Source organism: Mizuhopecten yessoensis, unplaced genomic scaffold, assembly GCF_002113885.1.
Source record: "Mizuhopecten yessoensis strain PY_sf001 unplaced genomic scaffold, ASM211388v2 scaffold9035, whole genome shotgun sequence".
Classification (NCBI taxonomy): domain Eukaryota; kingdom Metazoa; phylum Mollusca; class Bivalvia; order Pectinida; family Pectinidae; genus Mizuhopecten; species Mizuhopecten yessoensis.
The window spans coordinates 503700-524360 of record NW_018407846.1 but is presented as its reverse complement, the minus strand read 5'-3'; the positions used below and the strand labels follow the sequence as shown (position 1 = coordinate 524360).

At 37.8% G+C, this 20661-nt stretch overlaps 1 protein-coding gene across 3 annotated transcripts; it reads right to left on the bottom strand.

Moving 5' to 3' along the window:
• Window positions 1–411: 411 nt before the first annotated feature.
• Window positions 412–18947, bottom strand: LOC110457193. 3 transcript variants are annotated; one of them, XM_021508352.1, is made up of 8 exons: window positions 18649–18945; window positions 13279–13488; window positions 9799–9911; window positions 9365–9503; window positions 8040–8207; window positions 7404–7625; window positions 7023–7133; window positions 412–2148 (listed from the first exon to the last, which is right to left on the bottom strand). In XM_021508352.1, exons 1-8 carry the CDS (start codon window positions 18698–18700, stop codon window positions 2138–2140), a joined length of 1026 nt encoding a protein of 341 aa, XP_021364027.1. In that variant the 5' UTR covers window positions 18701–18945; the 3' UTR covers window positions 412–2137. The 3 variants fall into 3 exon arrangements, with proteins under 3 accessions (XP_021364027.1, XP_021364028.1, XP_021364026.1); XM_021508351.1 differs by lacking the exon at window positions 412–2148 and having other exon boundaries at window positions 6482–7133; window positions 18649–18947; XM_021508353.1 differs by lacking the exons at window positions 7023–7133; window positions 7404–7625; window positions 8040–8207; ... (2 more) ...; window positions 13279–13488; window positions 18649–18945 and adding an exon at window positions 5876–5961.
• Between the last annotated feature and the right edge of the window lie 1714 nt (window positions 18948–20661).

Here is a 20661-nt window from a genome sequence, read left to right as displayed (position 1 = left end):
ATTAACATAGTACACCTACAATGTACATACTAAATTTGAGTGAAATTATCAGAATCTAATTTGCAGTCTCCTAATACCCCTATATCTAACAATATCTAAATTGCGACCAATCAGAAGCCTCCGTGTGGTTGCTATGGTAACGAAACTTAATGCAGTTTTATTCGCAGTCTCCTAATACCCCTATATACCAATTTTCATAAAAACCGAAAAATATCTAAATTTCGACCAATCAGAAGCCTCCATGTGGTTGATATGGCAATGAAACATATGCGGTTGAATTTGAAGTCCCCTTATTAATTATACCCCTATATTAGTATATACCAATTTTCATCAAAATCGAACAATATCTGAATTTCCACCAATCAGAAGCCTCTGTGTGGTTGCTATGGCAACAAAACCTATGCGGTTGAATTCGCAGTCCCCTAATATCCCTATATACCAATTTTCATCAAAATCGACCAAGTTTGAAGAAAATTGGTTAACATGTGCTGCAGTTATTGCAAGGAAACGGCAGATAATGACGTTTTGTTATTCAAGGGGCTATAACTCCGCCAATTGGGGTCTGCTGAAAGTGGTCATCAAACTTGGTCGAGCCCTTAAGGCATTTTACACTGTGACTAAGTTTGAAGAAAATCGGTTAATATTTGTTGTAGTTAAATATTTCACGGAAACGAAGCATGACAGACAGAGAGACCCAAATTAATATCCCCCATTTCGGTGAAAGCGGGGAATAATTATATACGAATATAGGTAACAGTATCTTGCCTTTATACATCCGGATTAGAAAAATTACAGATTCTTTTTATAAAATAGTATTTCTGCGACATTACTACTACTACTGTTATTATGCACACAAGTTAAACAATCTTTTTATTGCATATATACAGATTCTAATCTCAATTCCACCAGAGGCAGATGTGTGGGACCCAATAAAATAAGTCAATTGGTTATTCATGACTTATGTTGAGTGCTTTTCAACTTAATTTGCTTACAATCTTATTTTGAACCAGAAAGCTAAATGCTAGTTAAAAGAAAGTGCAATACATGGTAATGAGAGGTAAATCCCAAAATAGGGAAAGTATTTGTAATACGTGTATATAACTTAATATAGTGCTTTGCACTTATCACTGAAATATCCAGGTTAGCGATGCAGGCCCCATGTGCCTCATGTTTAGTTCTTTATTTTTGAGACCATACCTTTTCTTAAATATGAAACAAACAGCTGATTCCAAACAGCCTCTCACTTGAGTTACATCATTGACTGTTGTATAAACGTATCACTCTCAAAGAGGTTTTATAATCGCCAATTCCAAAATTCACATTAAAGCTAGGAGAACCAACTTCCTGTGTCAATATCTGTATGCACCGGTCATTAAGTTCGGACAGAGGACTAAATATGGGCCTTTCATTCTGCGCAGTTTCTAGCAGAACATCAGGAATTGAACCCTCTACACCATAGTCCTGTAATTCATGTTCATCTACGTCAACACCAACTGTGTTTTGTAATTGCCCAGCAATCCACAGCGCTTGTGGGGACGTCTTCACAGTTCTCATTCTGTGAGCATCCCATGCATTGGTCCATACACATAGCCTTCTGTTAATTTCATCCATATATATATAATGAAGGGCTTGTAAATGAGTACTGTCCAAACAGTCCAAAATCCCTTGATCTTCCATATAGTAGAATAAATTGTAAAAAAAACTTAGAACACCTTCGTATACATCGCGCCACAAACGTTCAATACGCTGATTGTGGGTACTCTTCCCTGTTATCATGCCAGTTAATCCTCTGTTAGACAGCATGTAGTTTGCCACATCTACATTTTCTAGACCTTTGTCTGAGCGGACTTTGTTTGGTGTTCCATATTCGCATACACCAGAAAAAAAACTTTGAAACACAGTTGCAGATTTGTTGTTGTCATAGCATTTCAAAAACATGATCTTCCTACTAAAACCGTCGATACCGCCTGCTACTACAAACCGCCACCGAACAAGCTTATGATTAGTGTCTATGTGCCACAAGTGATTAGGTGCCATAACATTGTACACGCGTCTGTGGAGCCGTCCTTTACGTCGTTCCAAAACTCCTTCCGAGTCTATGCGATGCAAGGAACCCCGGAGACGCCATCTTTGCACTTTAATACCTTGCTGAAACAGCATTTGCTTTACCATACCTTCACCACAAAAAGGGAAATCTTTACTTATTTTTCGTAAGTTTTCATCGAGCAGTTCATCCGAAATGTTACTAAATGACATTTTACTCAAATTATACATGCACATCCTACGGTAAACTGTTCTTTCAGAAACTTGAAGTATCTTGGATATGTCAGATATTGGAAAACCGTTATCTAAAAGATACTCGAGTGTACATTTCGGAATATCGTAGGCTGGGGCCCCACCATTTAGTGTAACTTTGGCAGGAGGACAGTGACCATACTTTACACATTCAGTTCTAAGTTTCATCATGTCCGAAGAATTTGGTATACCTAAAATTTCCAGCTCAAATGCAGACAGTTTTACAACAATGTCAGGTGTTATTTTCTCTTTTTTGAAATTATTGCATGCATGGCCCAGGGCAAGTTTCTTGAGTATTTCTGACATCTGTCCGTCTCCCATTTTGGCTGAAAAGACAAGCATACAGACTTTAAAACTGCAACCACACAATTACAGCACACTGTATGATGAAGCTACACTATAATAAAGGTAGTCCGTCACCAAATATAATGATGTTGCCTCCAAATACAAGAGGCCCTTGGCCAGCTCACCTGGATATCTAAGCAATCATTGCAAAATATTCTCCAAATGAGATTCAAGGGAATAGGCCAGACCCCAAGGCCAATCCTTATAGCACATCTGTATTAGATTTTTCATGCCCAGCAAATTTATGAATGGTAATGGGTTGGGGATCTCAACTGTTTCAAAGCTGTGACTCAGAAACTAGGTCCCTAGGAATGTGGCCAGACCCCAGGATCAATTTTAATAGCATGACTACATTTGTCTCTTTATGCCCAGCATTTGTATTTATAGTTTTGGGGTGGGGATTTCAACCGTTTCGAAGTTATGACCCAGGGGTTAAGTCTGCAAGGGTGGGACAGACCCTTGGGTCAATTCTAATATCATGACTGCATTTGTCTCTTTATGCCCAACAATTGTATATATATAGTTTTGGGGTGGGGATCTGAACCGTTTTGATGTTATGACCCAGGGGTTAAGTCTCCAAGAGTGGGGTAGACCCCAAGGCCATCCTGGAAGCGTATGTGGATTCATCTCTTAATACTCAGCAATTGTATATGGTTATAGGGTGGGGATCTCAACTGTTTCCAAGCTGTGACTAAGAAACTACGTCCCTAGGGGTTCGGTCAGACCCAAGGGTCAATTCTAATATCATGATTGCATTCTTCTCTTTATGCCCAGCATTTGTATATCGAGGTTTTGGGTGGGGATCTCAACCGTTTCAAAGTTATGACCCAGGGACTATGTCTCCAAGGGTAGGGCCAGACCCCAGGGCCATCCTGGAAGCAAATGTGCATTCTTTTCTTTATACTCAGCAATTGTATATATATGGTAATACGGTGGGGATCTCAACCATTTCCAAGTAATACACTTGTTTTGGCCCCACCCCTTAGCCCGGGGGTTTCAGCCCCACCATTTGTACAATTTTGAATCCCTGCCTCCCATGAATGCTTCCGACCAAATATGTTTGATATCCATGGCATAGTTCTACAGAGGAAGTCGTTTATAGCAATATAGCCAAATTGCCCCCCTTTGGCCCTGCCCCTCAGCCCCACCATTTGTACAATTGTGAGTCCTCACCACCTAGCTATATAAGAATGCTTCCAGTCAAATAGTTGATATCCATCTCTTAGTTCCAGAGAAGAAGCCGCTTAAAGCAATAAAGTCAAATAACCCTTTTTGGCTTCTGATCAAGTATGATTGATATTTTGAATCTCCACCACCTAGGGATGCTGCCAGTCAAATTTAGTTAAATTCCAATCAGTCGTTTGAAGAAATTGTTGACGTACAGACATTATATAAAAGCGTCGGAATGACTAGGGGGCCAGAACGACTAAGGATGGACCGGTTAGGGGATGGAACGACTAGGGGGCCGGGAAAACTTTATTAAAACAAGAGGCCCAATGGGCCTGTATCCCTCACCTGCTTCTAATGCAACTGTATTAAGACTTTAGGTCATTAATGTGGATGCTAAGCTGATTACCCCTTTATTCAAATATATGAGCAGGATAGGTTTATTTATTTAAGTAACTTCTGTAGCCCTTCATTCCAGCATACTACTGGCCCAATATCAGGTCTCTGGGTCTCTTGGTTATTAAGTCATCATTTAAAGATTATAGGCTATTTGACCCCTGTGACCTCGAAAATAGGTCCAGGTCATTCATTTGAAAAAAGTTGGTAGCCTTCACCCCAGCATGTTAAAGGCCCAATATCAGGTCTCTGGGCTTCTTGGTTATTGCGAAGAAGTTGTTTAGAGATTTTAGCCTTTTTCACCCCTGTAACATTGAATGTAGGTCAAGGTCATTCATTTGAACAAACATGGTAGCCCTTCACCCCAGCATGCTACAGGCCCAATATCAGGTATCTTTGCCTCTCTGTTATTGAGAAGAAGTTGTTTATAGGGGAAAGTTGACGGACGCCGCACCACGGCAAAAGCTCATTTGCCCTTGGGCAGGTGAGCTAAAAATATAGGTAAGTGACCTCCTTTTGATACATGACACACCGCCTCACCTACGTAAACTCATGCCCCAGGTATGAAGTTACAATGGCAAGGAGTCGGGTAAAACACAATAATGGGCCCAACTGTGTGCTCTGACAGTGAAAAACAAGAGACCCAGAGGGCATGTATCGCCCACCTGAATATGTTTAAAATAATTGGTATGAAGTAAAGATATAGCACTCCATGGTAGGTGCTCTAAGTACATATGAAATTTAGAAAGATCCATCCAGTTCTTGAGATAAAACGGGAGCAAACTTCAAACTGAGCCCCACCCCTATGCCCCTAGGGGGGTTAATACCCACCGTTTATACAATATTGTGTCCCCTTGGCCCAAGGATGCTCCAGACTAAATAAGGATAAAATCCCATAATCCCAATGGTCGAAGAAGGATTTTAAAGGTTTTACCTCTATTTCTCCTATTGTGCCCCACCCTTCTGCCCCCTGGGAGACCACACACAATGCTTATACAAAATTGAGTCCCCTTGGCCCAAGGATGCTCCAGACTAAATTAGGATAAAATCCCTTAGTCCCTATGGTAGAAGAAGGATTTTAAACGTTTTACCTCTATTTTCCCTATTGGGCCCCACCTCTCTGCCTCCAGGGGGGTCAAAAACACCGTTTATTAAATATTAGTTGTGCAAAAAATGCTTAAATTTGAAGTGCAACAGAATAATTTCCGAAATTGTCACATTTTCCATACATTATTATACACATTCTCAGAAATGCTTGGTCAGAAATAGCTGAAATTTTGTGTCAATATCCAACAACCTAGACTACAAATTTTGAACTTAAAAGAAAAATTGTGCAATGATGTGTGTTATTGTGAAGCCTCTAGATCTATAACATTCAGCTTTTCTACCTGGGCCCTTTATTGTGTTTTACCCGAGTGTATGTCGGGGATAGAACCAAGGCGGAAGGATGGAAGAACGGACGGGTACAATGCAATCAACTACCATATCCGCTCAGCCCCCCCGAGAATGCACTGATATCTGTATGTTGCTGTCTAATGGTGGAGGATATCCACTGTGTCTTCTATAGGATTTCAGCCTATTCAGTACTCACTAAATCAGTATATATAAAACACGACTTTTTCCGAAAGATGCCTATATGCTGCCTTACATTTGAGGTTTTAGCTATACTTACAAATTGCATCAGCAGCACCGCTTCGTTCGTCAGAAATGGCGGTATTAACGTAGTAACATGGCAGAATTAAGGGGCCCCGGTGAAAAGTTCCTNATTCGCGGAGACGCTTGTCAGAATTGTATCCAACGTATAATGAAGTTGTACAATAATATAATGAAGTTGTGCAACATCATGACGTTTGTGAATAATATGATGACGGAATGGTATAATGATAAAATATCGAATAACATAACGATTACACTAAATCATATAATGACGAAAGCATATACTATGATGTTGAAACTAAATAATATAATGATAAAGTTCAATCATATATTGATGAAATCGAATAATATAACGATACAACCAAATCATATCACGACAACAGCGTATAATATAATGGTGAAACCAAATCATATAACGATAATATCAAATAATATAATGATGATATGAAATAATATAATGATAAAATCGAATAATATAACTATGACATCATATAATATAATGATAAAATCAAATCACATAATGATGAAATCAAATAATTTAATGATGATATGAAATAATATAATGATATAATCGAATAATATAATGATAAAATCATATAATATAATGAAAATATCAATTCATATAGTATTTTTATGCCATATGTGACAGCTATGGCGTTCCATAAACGTGCTCAACCAATTCATACAGAAGATATCAGAAGGGAAAAATGTGGTTATAATTTATATATAACATGGTAAGTCAATTCCTAAGAAAAATACACAAACTTGAGTAAAGTTTACTTCTTAAAAAACTCACATATCAAAATCAAAATCAAATCCCATGAATTGGATATCTTGGCTGTCTTTTATAGAAATTCATATTGCATCTCATTAAAAGCTTATTTTAATATAGTTAACTTATCAAACAAAATAAATAGTAGGTTGGGAGGGGATAAACGCCACATAATCGTAGAAAAATTATATACACTCTGTAAAAATAACTTGTGTAAAACCTTGCCTAATATAGTTTGTATTGTTCGTTTTCATTTTTGTCAACGGCTTTTTATGTTATAAGTCTAACCACCGTAATTTGAAATAAAAAGCTAAGCTGACAACGATACATATATGACTTGGAGTGAAACGTTGACTTTTTCCGCTATCTTGTGTTGTAATGTCATACCCACCCTTCATACAAAGCGTCTTTAACTTATTCATACACGGCTGGTGTCTCTCCTCCAGTACGTTGCTGTCGATGGAAATAGAATTACATGACACTAGATCACCAGTGACATCCCCTGAAAGAAAGAACAAAGTCTCCATGTATACTAAACAACGTGACAGAGAGTGCAAGAATATTTCGTGTAGTAATACCTATAAATGTGTGAACTCTTGTTACAATTCTGATATTATAAACGGTTGCAGCATTATTTTATAAATATCATTGATAGTAGATTCCATTTCATATACAGGTCAGGAAAAAAATTAAGGTTACCAATTATAGATCAATATTGATTCAAATCGATCTAAAACAATACTCTGATTATTAATCTTTGTATTGGATGTACCTTCGGCTACGGAGAGTTCGGCAGTTTCTCTAAATAGCCCGACCCAACTTTCTGAGCCTACTGGTATTGTGTCTCGGGAAAGAACACCGAAGGCGTTGGAGCCATCGATAAACGCGAGGTCGTTCCCACTAGACAAGCAATCACTCTGAGCTTCGTACCAAGTCTTGTTTTCCGGTTTATAAATAAATATGTCACTGTCTGATTTGGTTGGGTCGTACACATCTGAAATATATATATTCTGTATTACTTTGTGTTAATGCACAAGAACAAAATTGAAAAATCAGAGGCGACAACTGAAAATGAGGAGTCACCGAATCAAATGCATCATGAACCCAAAAAACATACAAGAAAACATTAGACATTGGAAGAGTCATTTGGTGGCCTTTATCATAAATGTTATCAGATCAAGGACGCTATATTGTCGACAACTAACTTAGTCCATATATACCCAAGGTAGGCAGTCACGTTAAATCGACGCTTGATACCAATGTATGCATATAAGATATATACAAATATAGTAGTAATTCGTTATAAAAAAAGATGAAGTGTACAGAAATACAATACTATATATGTATAGAAACATTTGATAAAGAGTTATGAGAGATACTGTTATAGGGATTTCGTTCCATGACTTACAATTTCGACAGAAGAATGTCCTTTTTTCCGTACAGGTTTTGTCTGTGAACAATTGGTGTTCGTCGTCGTCGGAATAATAATTGTACATCGCATCTACATTTTCTTTGTTTAGTGTGACACAATCTCCCGTCGTTCCCTCTAAGGTTACCCTGTCCTCATTAGTGTCCACTTTAAACAACAAAGAGTTAATTTTTCAAGCGAAAGAGTAACAAATCATAGAAATAATTCAAAAGGTTCACGTGGTTTTCTTCAGATTTCAAACAATGTCGTTCATCGAATATTGTGCATTCATTATCCAGCCATGAGTTGACGTATTATTCGCCACAAAAATGGATCATTGTGTACAGTATATGGTACCGAGATTAGTTTCAGCTTTATTGAAAGTAAGTATTCGCTTACTGAGAAAAGCTTCCACCACATCCATCATATAAAATAACGATGAATCGTTTTGTACACTTACAGTAGAAGGCAACTAAAGTTCATTTTATAAATACAGTTTTCTACGTTAGGTTTCTTTCCCTTCATTTAAGATGCAGTTTTGTTTCTTATTCTCGATGTTCTATGATATACTATACCTTCGGCGCTTTTGTCTAATAGAGCATTACAAGTATAGGCAGTTTTAATTATCTCCATTTAATTAGGGTACTGAAGATTAAGTCGCAATCTCCGTGCTTACATAGTTAACGTAGTTGTTTTAAATGCATTGATATTTATGGCCTATGACTGTTTTTGAGGAGCACATAAGCATGTCTAATGTTTTAGAATAAATACTCTACGCATGTCGGAATACAGTTATACTCTACATATTGAGAATTTTAGTAGTATCTCGTGATTAGTTATGAGTGGATAATTAAAAAAGAAATAAATACCAGGTATAACTTTCGGGCAAACTTTGTTATTTGGAAAACGTTTCAATTAATGAAGCTACAGGCTGACGTAATTGAACATTTGTGTAATACGAAACAACGCTCTCCTAATACTGTACATAATAATTGGTATCTACTAACAAAATACCATGTGAATAATACAGTAATAGAGAACATGCTCTATCTTTCCAATTTGAAACTGTTTAACCTTGACGCATGTACCGCAAAAGTCGTGTATGCCAACGTTGAATGAGGGAAAATTAATCATAAAAGTTTGAGGATGATAGAAACAATAACAGTTGACATTTAGAAATTTACAAGAGCACATGCCTCTGATACATAAAATGAAGTTTGTAAATCAATATAAGAAAAGAATGCTGCCAATGTGTTTAGAAACGTAACAACTCCCGATGTATGCTTGCAAGTATATATGAACCCGTAGAAGATGACTGTACTTACACTTCCGGTATACCGACATTTTGCCCGATCCGGAGTCTCCACATATTTCGTTAGCGTTCCCTGGACACAGAGTCGTGCACGGGGTTTCAGATTCTTGAGACAGCTTTGCTGAGGCCGGAAAACAGAAGCAACCCGTATCCTTAGGAGAGAAATATCAAAATGTTGCATTATGCATTATTACATGTGTGCACACGTTATAGTTTCAAGGCGTATTTTGTTGATAAACTAGTATGATAATGGACAGTTAACGTGGAAAGAATTAGTTTTTACATAATTGAGGAGATACGCACATTCCTTAAACGATATAATTCTAAAATTGACTTAAATATACTTTGATGAGAGTATACATTGATGAGGCTCTATCCACAGACGATACAAATAAACTATCACATTTGATAGAGGTTAATTATAAAGCGTATTTCCTTTAAACGAACCTCCAATCCGATGTACTGCAAGTCGCCACATTTCTGGGAACATTGATAGACAGAGTTTTCACTTCCAAAGTCGGTCATATGCAGAGAACTTCGGTCCTTAACGTCATAACAACCTTTTGAGACAAAATTGAAATGATGGACAATAAAATCCAGTGCGATGCGCAAGCAAAATAATATTATATCGTACAGAATTCTAACGTATTCATTCTTACAGTTATATACAATCACCAGGAAAATTTATACTTATAAATACCTATTCATACCACGTCAATCTATACACACGCGTACACACATGTATAACTAAATTGTATGATATGATCACGGCAAAAACATATACTATAGCACACCAACATGCGATCATAATTACTATAATATTCTTTTACATTTAATCATAAGCAAACCCTAATCATTCAAAAGTAATAACGATTTGTTGCTTCTGTCAGCGCTTCATTTTAGAAGTTCTACCCTGATGTCGTGTATACATGTATGCTGTTAACTTTCTTATGTTTAAATGCAAATTGCGATCCTTGATCTTTACTCAAAGCCTCATCAAGTCTATAGGGAAAGAGGAACAGGTACATGAAGGACAGGCGAATACAGTTGCTAAATATTAAAAGACAACAAGGATCAAGGAAAACGGGGTTATGTCCATGATATAATGGGTCTAAATATTAACATGAGAGTAGGACCACGATGTATTGGGGCTAAAACTAAAAATGCGAGTAGGACCATTATATATAGGGGCTAAATCTAAAAAAAGGCGAGTAGGACCATTATATATAGGGGCTAAATCTAAAAAAGGCGAGTAGGACCATGTTATACTGCGGATAAATCTTTACAGGCAAGTAAGGGAAAAATTATACAAATATAGTAGTAATTCGTTATAGAGGACCATGATATACTGAGTCTAAATCTAAACAGGCGAGTAGGACCATGATATACTGGGGCTAAATCTTAACAGGCAAGTAGGACCATGTTATACTGGGGCTAAATCTTAACAGGCAAGTAGGACCACAATATACTGGGGCTAAATCTTAACAGGCAAGGAGGACCATGATATACTGAGTCTAAATCTAAACAGGCGAGTAGGACCATGATATACTGGGGCTAAATCTTAACAGGTAAGTAGGACCACGATATACTGGGGCTAAATCTTAACAAGCAAGGAGGACGATGATATACTGGGGCTAAATCTTAATAGGCGAGTAGGACCATGTTATACTGGGGCTAAATCTTAACAGGCAAGTAGGACCACGATATACTGGGGCTAAATCTTAACGGGTAAGTAGGACGATGATATACTGGGGCTAAATCTTAACAGGCGAGTAGGACCATGTTATACTGGGGCTAAATCTTAACAGGCATGTAGGACCACAATATACTGGGGCTTAAGCTTAACAGGCAAGTAGGACCATGATATACTGGGGCTAAATCTTAACAGGCAAGTAGGACCATGTTATACTGGGGCTAAATCTTAACAGGCGAGTAGGACCACGTTATACTTGGGCTAAATCTTAACAGGCAAGTAGGGCCATGATATTGAGTCTAAAACTTAACAGGCAAGTAGGACCAAGATATACTGGGGCTAAATCTTAATAGGCGAGAAGGACCATGTTATACTGGGGCTAAATCTTAACAGGCAAGTAGGACCACGATATACTGGGGCTAAATCTTAACGGGTAAGTAGAACCCCGATATACTGGGGCTTAATCTTAACAGGCGAGTAGGACCATGTTATACTGGGGCTAAATCTTAACAGGCAAGTAGGACCACGATATACTGGGGATAAATCTTAACGGGTAAGTAGAACCCCGATATACTGGGGCTTAATCTTAACAGGCGAGTAGGACCATGTTATACTGGGGCTAAATCTTAACAGGCAAGTAGGACCACGATATACTGGGGATAAATCTTAACGGGTAAGTAGAACCCCGATATACTGGGGCTTAATCTTAACAGGCGAGTAGGACCATGTTATACTGGGGCTAAATCTTAACAGGCAAGTAGGACCACGATATACTGGGGATAAATCTTAACGGGTAAGTAGAACCCCGATATACTGGGGCTTAATCTTAACAGGCGAGTAGGACCATGTTATACTGGGGCTAAATCTTAACAGGCAAGTAGGACCACGATATACTGGGGATAAATCTTAACGGGTAAGTAGAACCCCGATATACTGGGGCTTAATCTTAACAGGCGAGTAGGACCATGTTATACTGGGGCTAAATCTTAACAGGCAAGTAGGACCACGATATACTGGGGATAAATCTTAACAGGTAAGTAGGACGATGATATACTGGGGCTAAATCTTAACAGGCGAGTAGGACCATGTTATACTGGGGCTAAATCTTAACAGGCATGTAGGACCACAATATACTGGGGCTTAAGCTTAACAGGCAAGTAGGACCATGATATACTGGGGCTAAATCTTAACAGGCAAGTAGGACCATGTTATACTGGGGCTAAATCTTAACAGGCAAGTAGGACCACGATATACTGGGGATAAATCTTAACAGGCGAGTAGGACCACGATATACTGGGGATAAATCTTAACAGGCAAGTAGGACCACGATATACTGGGGCTAAATCTTAACAGGCGAGTAGGACCACGATATACTGGGGCTAAATCTTAACAGGCAAGTAGGACCATGATATTGAGTCTAAATCTTAACAGGAAAGTGGGACCATAATGAACGGCGGATAAAACTTAACTGGTGAGTAGGAGGACCATGATAAATAGGGCTATATTCAAAAAGACGAGTAGGACCATGCTATATAATATGCTAAATTTAAACTTGCGACTAGGACCATGATAAACTGGGGCTAAATCTTAACAGGCGTGTAGTACCATTATATACTGGGGCTAAATCTAAAAACGTGAGTAGGACCATGATATAATGTACTTCGGCTAAATTTAGAAAGGCGAGAAGGACCATGATAAACTGGGGATACATCTTAACAGGCAATTAGGACTATGGAATAATACGTTTTAAATCTTAACATGTGTCTAGGACTATGGAATACTGGGGTTAAATCTTTAACGGCAAGTAGGACTATTGAATACTGGAATCAAATTGCAACAGGCAAGTCTATCTTAAAAGATAGTTAGGACTATAGGATACTTGGATTAAACCTTAACAGGAAAATAGGACTATAGAACACATGGGCTCAATCTTGACTGGCAAGTAAGTAAAAGGGGATACTGAGTTACATGGTACCGGACAAATGCATGTTGAACCAATAAATACTGTGGCTAAATATCAATGTGTAATTAGAACCAGGGGAAACTGAGGCTAAATTTTACCAGGCGAGCAGGAACAAGTGATACAGAGGGAAATCTCTCAAAACTCGCAAACAGGTAATGAGCCGAAATGTCTGGATTAAGACTTACAACGCAAGTAGGATCAGACGATACTGTGTTTGAATTTACCCAATAAGTTATTCGTAGGACTAGAGGGTACTAAGGTTAAACCTTACCAAGTTTCCAATAGAAGGGGGATCTTGACGTGTATGTACTTGTCCAATAACGTTCCCCTTCCTGAAGGAGTGCCTTTGATACCAGTGTTTGCTTTGTCACCATTGCGGGGTCAAACAGGTTGTATCCAATGTCCTCACATCCTTGACTTGCTTCATCCCAGGGAACTTCTACAGTGACTGCCCTGATGTCGTATTCCGCCAAACCAGGACCTTCATATATGGTATACAACAAACAAGAATAAGTCAAAAGCTAAAAAAAGACGCCTCATATGTAAAAAGAATATTGAACGTTATCATTATACTTTAACAATTCAATGCATATTTTGATGCTCCGTCGTCAACATCTAAACTGTTAGACTGGTCTGTGACAGCGTCCTTTCGGACAGGCATTGCTATAAAGATGACAAACAGGACTGCTGGTACGTTTTGATTTGAGGATAGTTCTGGTTAAATGCAAAAGTGCGATACATAAGAAATTGGACATTTAGCGATATAAGTCTATGGCAGTAATATTTTAGATCCTTATGTTACATGGTAATGTATGCTTGTACAGGGGCAGCATTTGTCTCCTTTAAATTATGATAATAAAAACCGCGGATTTGTACAAGGCTGAACACGGTAGAACAGTCGCCATTACCAAGTCGAAAACTGTTTGTCATTTCCAGTTGGAATGGATAAAACTATTTAAATTTCTGTTGTTTACATAGTTTTTCTTATATACACGGGGATATGAGAAGTGATAACACCAGTACAATCTAAGGTGGACGATGAACCTAAACACAAGACTATTTATTGTATGTGGATAAATTTAATGTCACTTTAATTTTCTTTCAATTACAAAAGCTAACGGTCAAATCAAATGCATCGCCATTTGAGCATCAAGATATATTTCGTTAACATGATCAAAATTGTCTTTCCAAAGGACATCATTACGCGATAGAACCGCATCTTGTGAATGCCGTAGAATAACTGCAATTGTTTAATGGTAGGAATAAATTAGCCTCAGTAAGTGGCTATATAAGCAAATATCCTGACCTACTCAGTATACCAGCACCCCCTGGGTTCACTCCAGCACACAAATGTATTGCTCTTTCATATTGGTATTTACTCTCCTTTTTGTCAACATACATTTGACATTCACACATTTCAATAAAAATAACTATGGCTCACAATAACCATTTCTCTTTATTGACTTTCTAATTATTTTAAAATGTGTTTTTCTCTTTATAACGAGATAGTGTCACATTAGTCTTTGCACAAGTGTAAAACAATTAATAAATATTGTCAAATATCTAGATTCGTCTCGAAATTCCCATGACCACAATAACAGGTAAATGGTCTGTGCCACTTTTGATAAATCTCACTGCGAGTGTTTCCATGGACTAGACTGAACACACACTGACAGAAGGGGGTTGTGTTAGGCTGTTTTGAATAAGATTGGTAGTTATTACGACAGTTTGCCAGACAGGCAGATTAAAAGTCTAGGTTTTGACATTATCTTTCTCATTCCAACTTTCTTTGTGTTGATAAGAGTGATAAGAGAAATATGTTTTCATGTTCTGTTTCAGAGTCGTAGAAACAAATTCGGTTAGATTTTTGAATGGCAGCTCCATATATACGGAATGTGTTTATGTCACTTTCTGCATATGTTTAATTTTCATACGAAATAGGAAGTCAGAAGAAATAAAATCCTCATCGTTTAAGTGAATTCATTACCCATCATAACATGATTGTAAATTGATAAAGATTAAGTGCATTGAAAACTGTTTAGTCCAAACCAACAGTATTACAAACACATACAATTGTAACAATGATAAATCTGTTATAGTCTCTGGAATACAATTAATTCCTGTTAATTTCTGGATCATTAATTGTACGGAGAGTTCAAATCCAGATTATTGAAATTCGAAATAAAAGCAGTTAGTGTTTCGATAAGTATTGTTAAAATGTCTTTTTTTATTATTGCTTATCTTTGAACAGTATTAATATCAAAACCCAAGTATCTTTACTTCCAATTTAAAAAAGTTGAAAGATATAAGTCAGTGTAAAGGCTAATTCGAGGATCTCAGAGGAAAAAACCAGACTCTGTACGGTATCATTCGTTAAATTTCCGGAAGTGGGACGGATATACATGTATGTGAGTGGTTGTATTCCTCTGTCTCATTATTACCAACACTGAAACCATTGAAGTTTCCACAAATGTTCCACTAAGATTAGTGTAAGTTTATGTAAATTTTGTGCATTTGTATCACCTCATTTTCGGATAAGTTATAAATTGCGTGGGTGTTAATTAACATATATAATATAATTGTTTCATGCGCTTCATATGCATGACCTTCTTAAAGTCGTCTGGTAACATGTCAGTGTGTTCCTTAGAGTCAATGTTTGTCACTGTATCGGAAGCTTTATATCTGATTTGTGGTTACACATGTTCCATTGAAGTCTCGATATCGGGTGTTGACATAGCATCGTCACGCACGTGTACTAATGTTTACCCGGTGCTACTATGATTTACACTACGGTATTGGAATGACCGATACGCAATACGGAAATGACGACACGAACTTATGACAAGAAAAACACGTGTATTAACAAGGATGGGAAGTCGTTAAACTGTTATATTGCGTCTTTTATGGAGAAATAAAACATATTTCATATTTAATGTATGAATACGAAAGACAGGGAAATACAGCATGTTACCGACATATCAAAATATCGAAATCTAAACAACTTTTCAAATATGTTTCTATTTAAATGTTTTTTTATTTCAAAGCTGACTGTCAAAGGATTGTGAAATCACAATTTTGTCAGAATAAACACATTCATCGTTTAAAGAAAGAACGTTTACAATCTGCGACGAGTTATGTTTGTAGCACTGGTTTATCAAAATCATTCAGATTCAGATAACAAAAAGCATTCAAATCGTTTTCGTCTTCCCATTTTAATCAACTGGCAGCCAATCAAGTCGCAAGTTGAAACTTTATCACCAACCTGCAGGCCTGGGAATATGCATTGAACGTACACATATTGAGTGTGTGTAGTTTCCGGAGCGGTCCCTTCTCCAGCGCAGTCCGGATGTTCTCGACTCCGTGCATGCGTTCAAAACTGACGCATATTCTTGACGTAATTCAGAAGATGGAATTTGAATTGCAATATTTCTCAAATTGGTCGTTACTTGTACATGTAAATATTTAGAGCCAAACCCTGGCAAATTCTGATTATGATTCGTAAATAGGCAAAAAGGAGGAGAATTGTTTACATTTCAACAAATGCTTCTTAAACGGATATACTATATCTCGATAAAACAAACATACAAATGCTATCCATTGCAAAAAGAAAATAATTGTCGAATTTACGCGTCTACAGTGTTAGACATATACATACAACAAGCATGTCTGTTCCTCTCGGACTTCCTTACAAGACTTGGCATATAAAATCAGTGTTTAGCATTTGGTAAAATACGCCAGATAAATTGAAACTAAACAGTTTAAATAAATGCACGTTTGGTGCAATTTACTTATAATGAGGTGATTATACATAGCTTGAGGGGATCTCTCCTCCAAATTGGTGGTTGATATGGGGAATGTATAGCCTTTAACAGAATTAGGAACTTTTTAACATTAGTCTGTCATCCGGGCGTCGTCGGCTTGACAGTTAATGGTTCCGTCTGGGTTTTCCATACTTATTGCTCGTTTACAAACACTGCACAGTTTTACTTTTAACTTTGTTACTGGCACACCCAGTATAGAATATCAACCTGCCGTGATAGTGCTAAATACGTATTAATTCTACCATCCCATTCCCACTCCCCTTCAGCCAGACATCCATCCGTGCCTGTCCGGTCCTCCTTTTTATTGATATGCAATCCCCTTCCCTCTCACTCACTCTCCTCTCCTCTTCATCTTCTTTGCTACTTTTATCATGCTCAGCTCATCAAATCAAACATCACCCTATCTTAGCGCGTTCTCATCTTAACCTCAGTGCAATACACCTTGGCAAGCCCTGCTATACCCTGTCTGCCCTACTCTACTCTAACTGTCCGGCCTTGCTATATGCTAATAGCTGCCCTATGCCATTATCCCCGCCCCGCCCCGCCCCGCCCCGCCATCCTATCAATTTCCGTCTCAACCCTAACTTCTCCCTAACCCCCTATCATTTATCCCTAGTAATCTATAAATCCGCTTCACAAACACAGTCAATTACTTGATATCATCAACCGCAGAAGTGACTACGATTGTTGAATTGATTGAGAGGTAAATGGTTATGATGTTTGGCAAGTAGCATGTTGATGCAGCAGGCTACTAAGATGTTCAATTGGATAACCGTGATCCGTGTTCAATTTCACATGAGTTAAATGTGTTTTAAAAATATAAGCAACATCTTCTGAATAGCCACCAAGATACCTGGGGTTTCTGTATTGGCTTTTGGTATAATGGGATGGAATGACATTAAGGTTTCTCGTATGAACAACTTTCATTCACTTTTAGTGTCACAGGAGGAAATATTCCAATGACTTGTTCTGGAAGACACTGGTTCATTTTGAAGGTTGCATGAAATCTAAGTCACTGGAAAACCAACAAGTATTCGTAAAGTGTAGAGTAATAGTATCTATCCTGGTAGAAGAATGTTTAAATATATAAGCTAGGCGATACATCTGTCCTACACGGTACATATGTTTTATACATGTATTTACAATGTGGTGGTGTACAATATACTTCTAATTTACGTTAAATCAAAATAATCTTACTATGACTTTATGTTGTGAATGAATAAGCTCTCATTTATCATTAGCCCAACCCCGCCAATAGCTGATAAATGTAAAATACCCTTTCCAGCTTTTTTATTGATATTTAAAGGATGTATCAATGGAGTGTTGTCTCAACGATCGTGATACAAATCGATGTATATATATATATGTACTATTCGAAACAGCAAACAAAACGAACACACTCATAACTGATAACTTGACCGATATATCCGAGAAATAACATCGGAAATTATCACATTTCGTATTATTGTTCAAAATCTCGAAATCAAATCCCATTACAGCGATTTAGTTGTTCTTATTGTACTGCATATATACTACATCACTTTCCTTCGTCATGTTTTATACAAATAGCCACAAATATAACTACATGTATTTAAATATGATCAAACATAAAAAAAAAAAATGCCTTTAATTGTAATTGTTTCGCGCACACCAAACAAAATAATTATATTTATATACAATTATAAATTTAATAACTTACACTCACTTAAATTAAATTAAATTCCATCAGATGACTTTTTCGTGAACAGCAAAATCCAATGATATTTTACATAAACCTTTTTAAATACTTTCAGAATACGAGAATATAAAAATAAACTTACCAATCATGAAAACTTGGAGAACTATGGACACCATTCCAATTACTTTGTCCATGCTTATTTAAAATTCCGTGAGTGTGTAACCGCTGTTAGTACGTAAAACACACTATGTGTAAATCTGTGGTATCCGTGTGTAGGCTGTACGTATCCTCCTCTGAATGGGCCCGGGGGGAACTTACATACAGAACAAGTGGTCTAACATAGCACTGGGGAATAACACAGAACAGCTCCCATGTGTTCCAGATAACAGATGTAAAAAATCACAGTTTAGAAAATATTTCATCAGTTTTACTTTATTTACAAACTTGGCTTCCATGGAAGGGAAACCGGAAGTGATATATAACACACACCTCTGCTGGATAGTTTTTATCACGCGAGGATTGTGATTGGGGAGGGATTGCTAGGGAGGGGGTAGTTTACCGCGCGGGTTTTTTGATTGGGGGGATATCTGGAAGGGGGTAATTTATAACGCAGGGGTCGAAATGGAGAGGGGCCATGGAGGAGGTAAATTATCACGCGGGCAAGATGATGGGAGGACCAGGGATGGGATCGTCCATTACGTTCGAATTGTGACGGAGAGAACGAGGAATAAAGACGATTTACATATGGGGTTGTTATGGAGAGAAGGGTATTTAATCAAAAGGGTCTATTATTATGAGGGAGAGAGTGTATATGGAGGGTGTCGTTTACTGCGCTGAGATTGTGATGGAAAGGACCTGGGAGGGATAAGTTTATTCTGATGNCCACGCAGGGTTCGTGATGGGGGATAGTGTCAGGGAAGAGGTAGATATCACGCGGGGAATGATATTGGGAAAAACCAATGAGGAGGTAGTTTATCACACTAGGGTTTCATATGGGAGGGGCAAAAGAGGGGGTAGTTATCGTCAGGCGAATGGTATTTGGAGGATCAGGGAGGCGGTAATTCATCATACGATGGTTTCATTCGGGAGGGCTAGGGAGTGGGTCGTTTGGGCAAATGAGGGATTCTTTTATCACACAGGGGTAGTGGTTGGAAGAGTGGTATGTCGGAGGAGTCGTTATAGCAAGGGCAGACCGGGGGAGGGGGAGGGGGGATGGATTTGGAGGGAGTGCAAAGGTAGGGTATAGTTTTGGAATCGAGAAATCGAGATTACAAGAGAAAGTAAACAAAATGAATTGTGTTATTATCGAAATGATCACCGTATGGGAGCAAAAACCATAATTTCTGGCAAGGGGACAATCATACGGTCGCGCTCCCAAATAACTCATCTGTGATCGTTCTAATTTAAACAGCAAGTAGCTAGGATGCATGTAACTCGTGTGGGTCAGGACAAATTTTAAGTACAATTAATTAATGGAACTTATCCAGCAATGTTCTAACTTTCCGTCACTATCATTCAAAACCTAAATCTAATTTACCAACGAAGTGATCTAACTATCTCTAGAAGTGCAGATGTCTGTGTTTTGCTTCGCATTTCTAGACATGCACATGCCCTGAACTAGAACACTTGCCCAATACTAACTGCGTCCCTAAATATCTAGATTTCCACATGACCTCAATTTAACACTTGTCGAATTGCTATGTATCTAGACTTGCATATGTCCCTAATTCAAACATTCTCAAGCGTACACGTCAAGACTTGCACACGTCTTTTATTATTCCTAAATTCGGTGGTCGGGTGGCGCAAGGTATAGTGCACCTACCTCTCACCAAAACGGTCGAAGAATAAAAGGTATTGGGTCCACGTGGGTTTTCTCCGGGTACTGCTCTTTCCTCCCACATGAAGACCCCATCCGCGCATTTATCCGGGCCAACAAGTGCGATTAATATGAATTGCAAATACTTATTTCATGATTTTTGTAAAATGAATAAATTTTACATTCGCTCAATATTTATATCGACTCGCACATTTCGTAATATATATATTAGCTCTACGTTACACTTGCACTCTTAATTTTAAAACAAAAGTTTCCCTGACCTTTTAACCTATTACTATTTAAGATATTTTATCTTTTTTTTTCTTTATCAATCCTAAG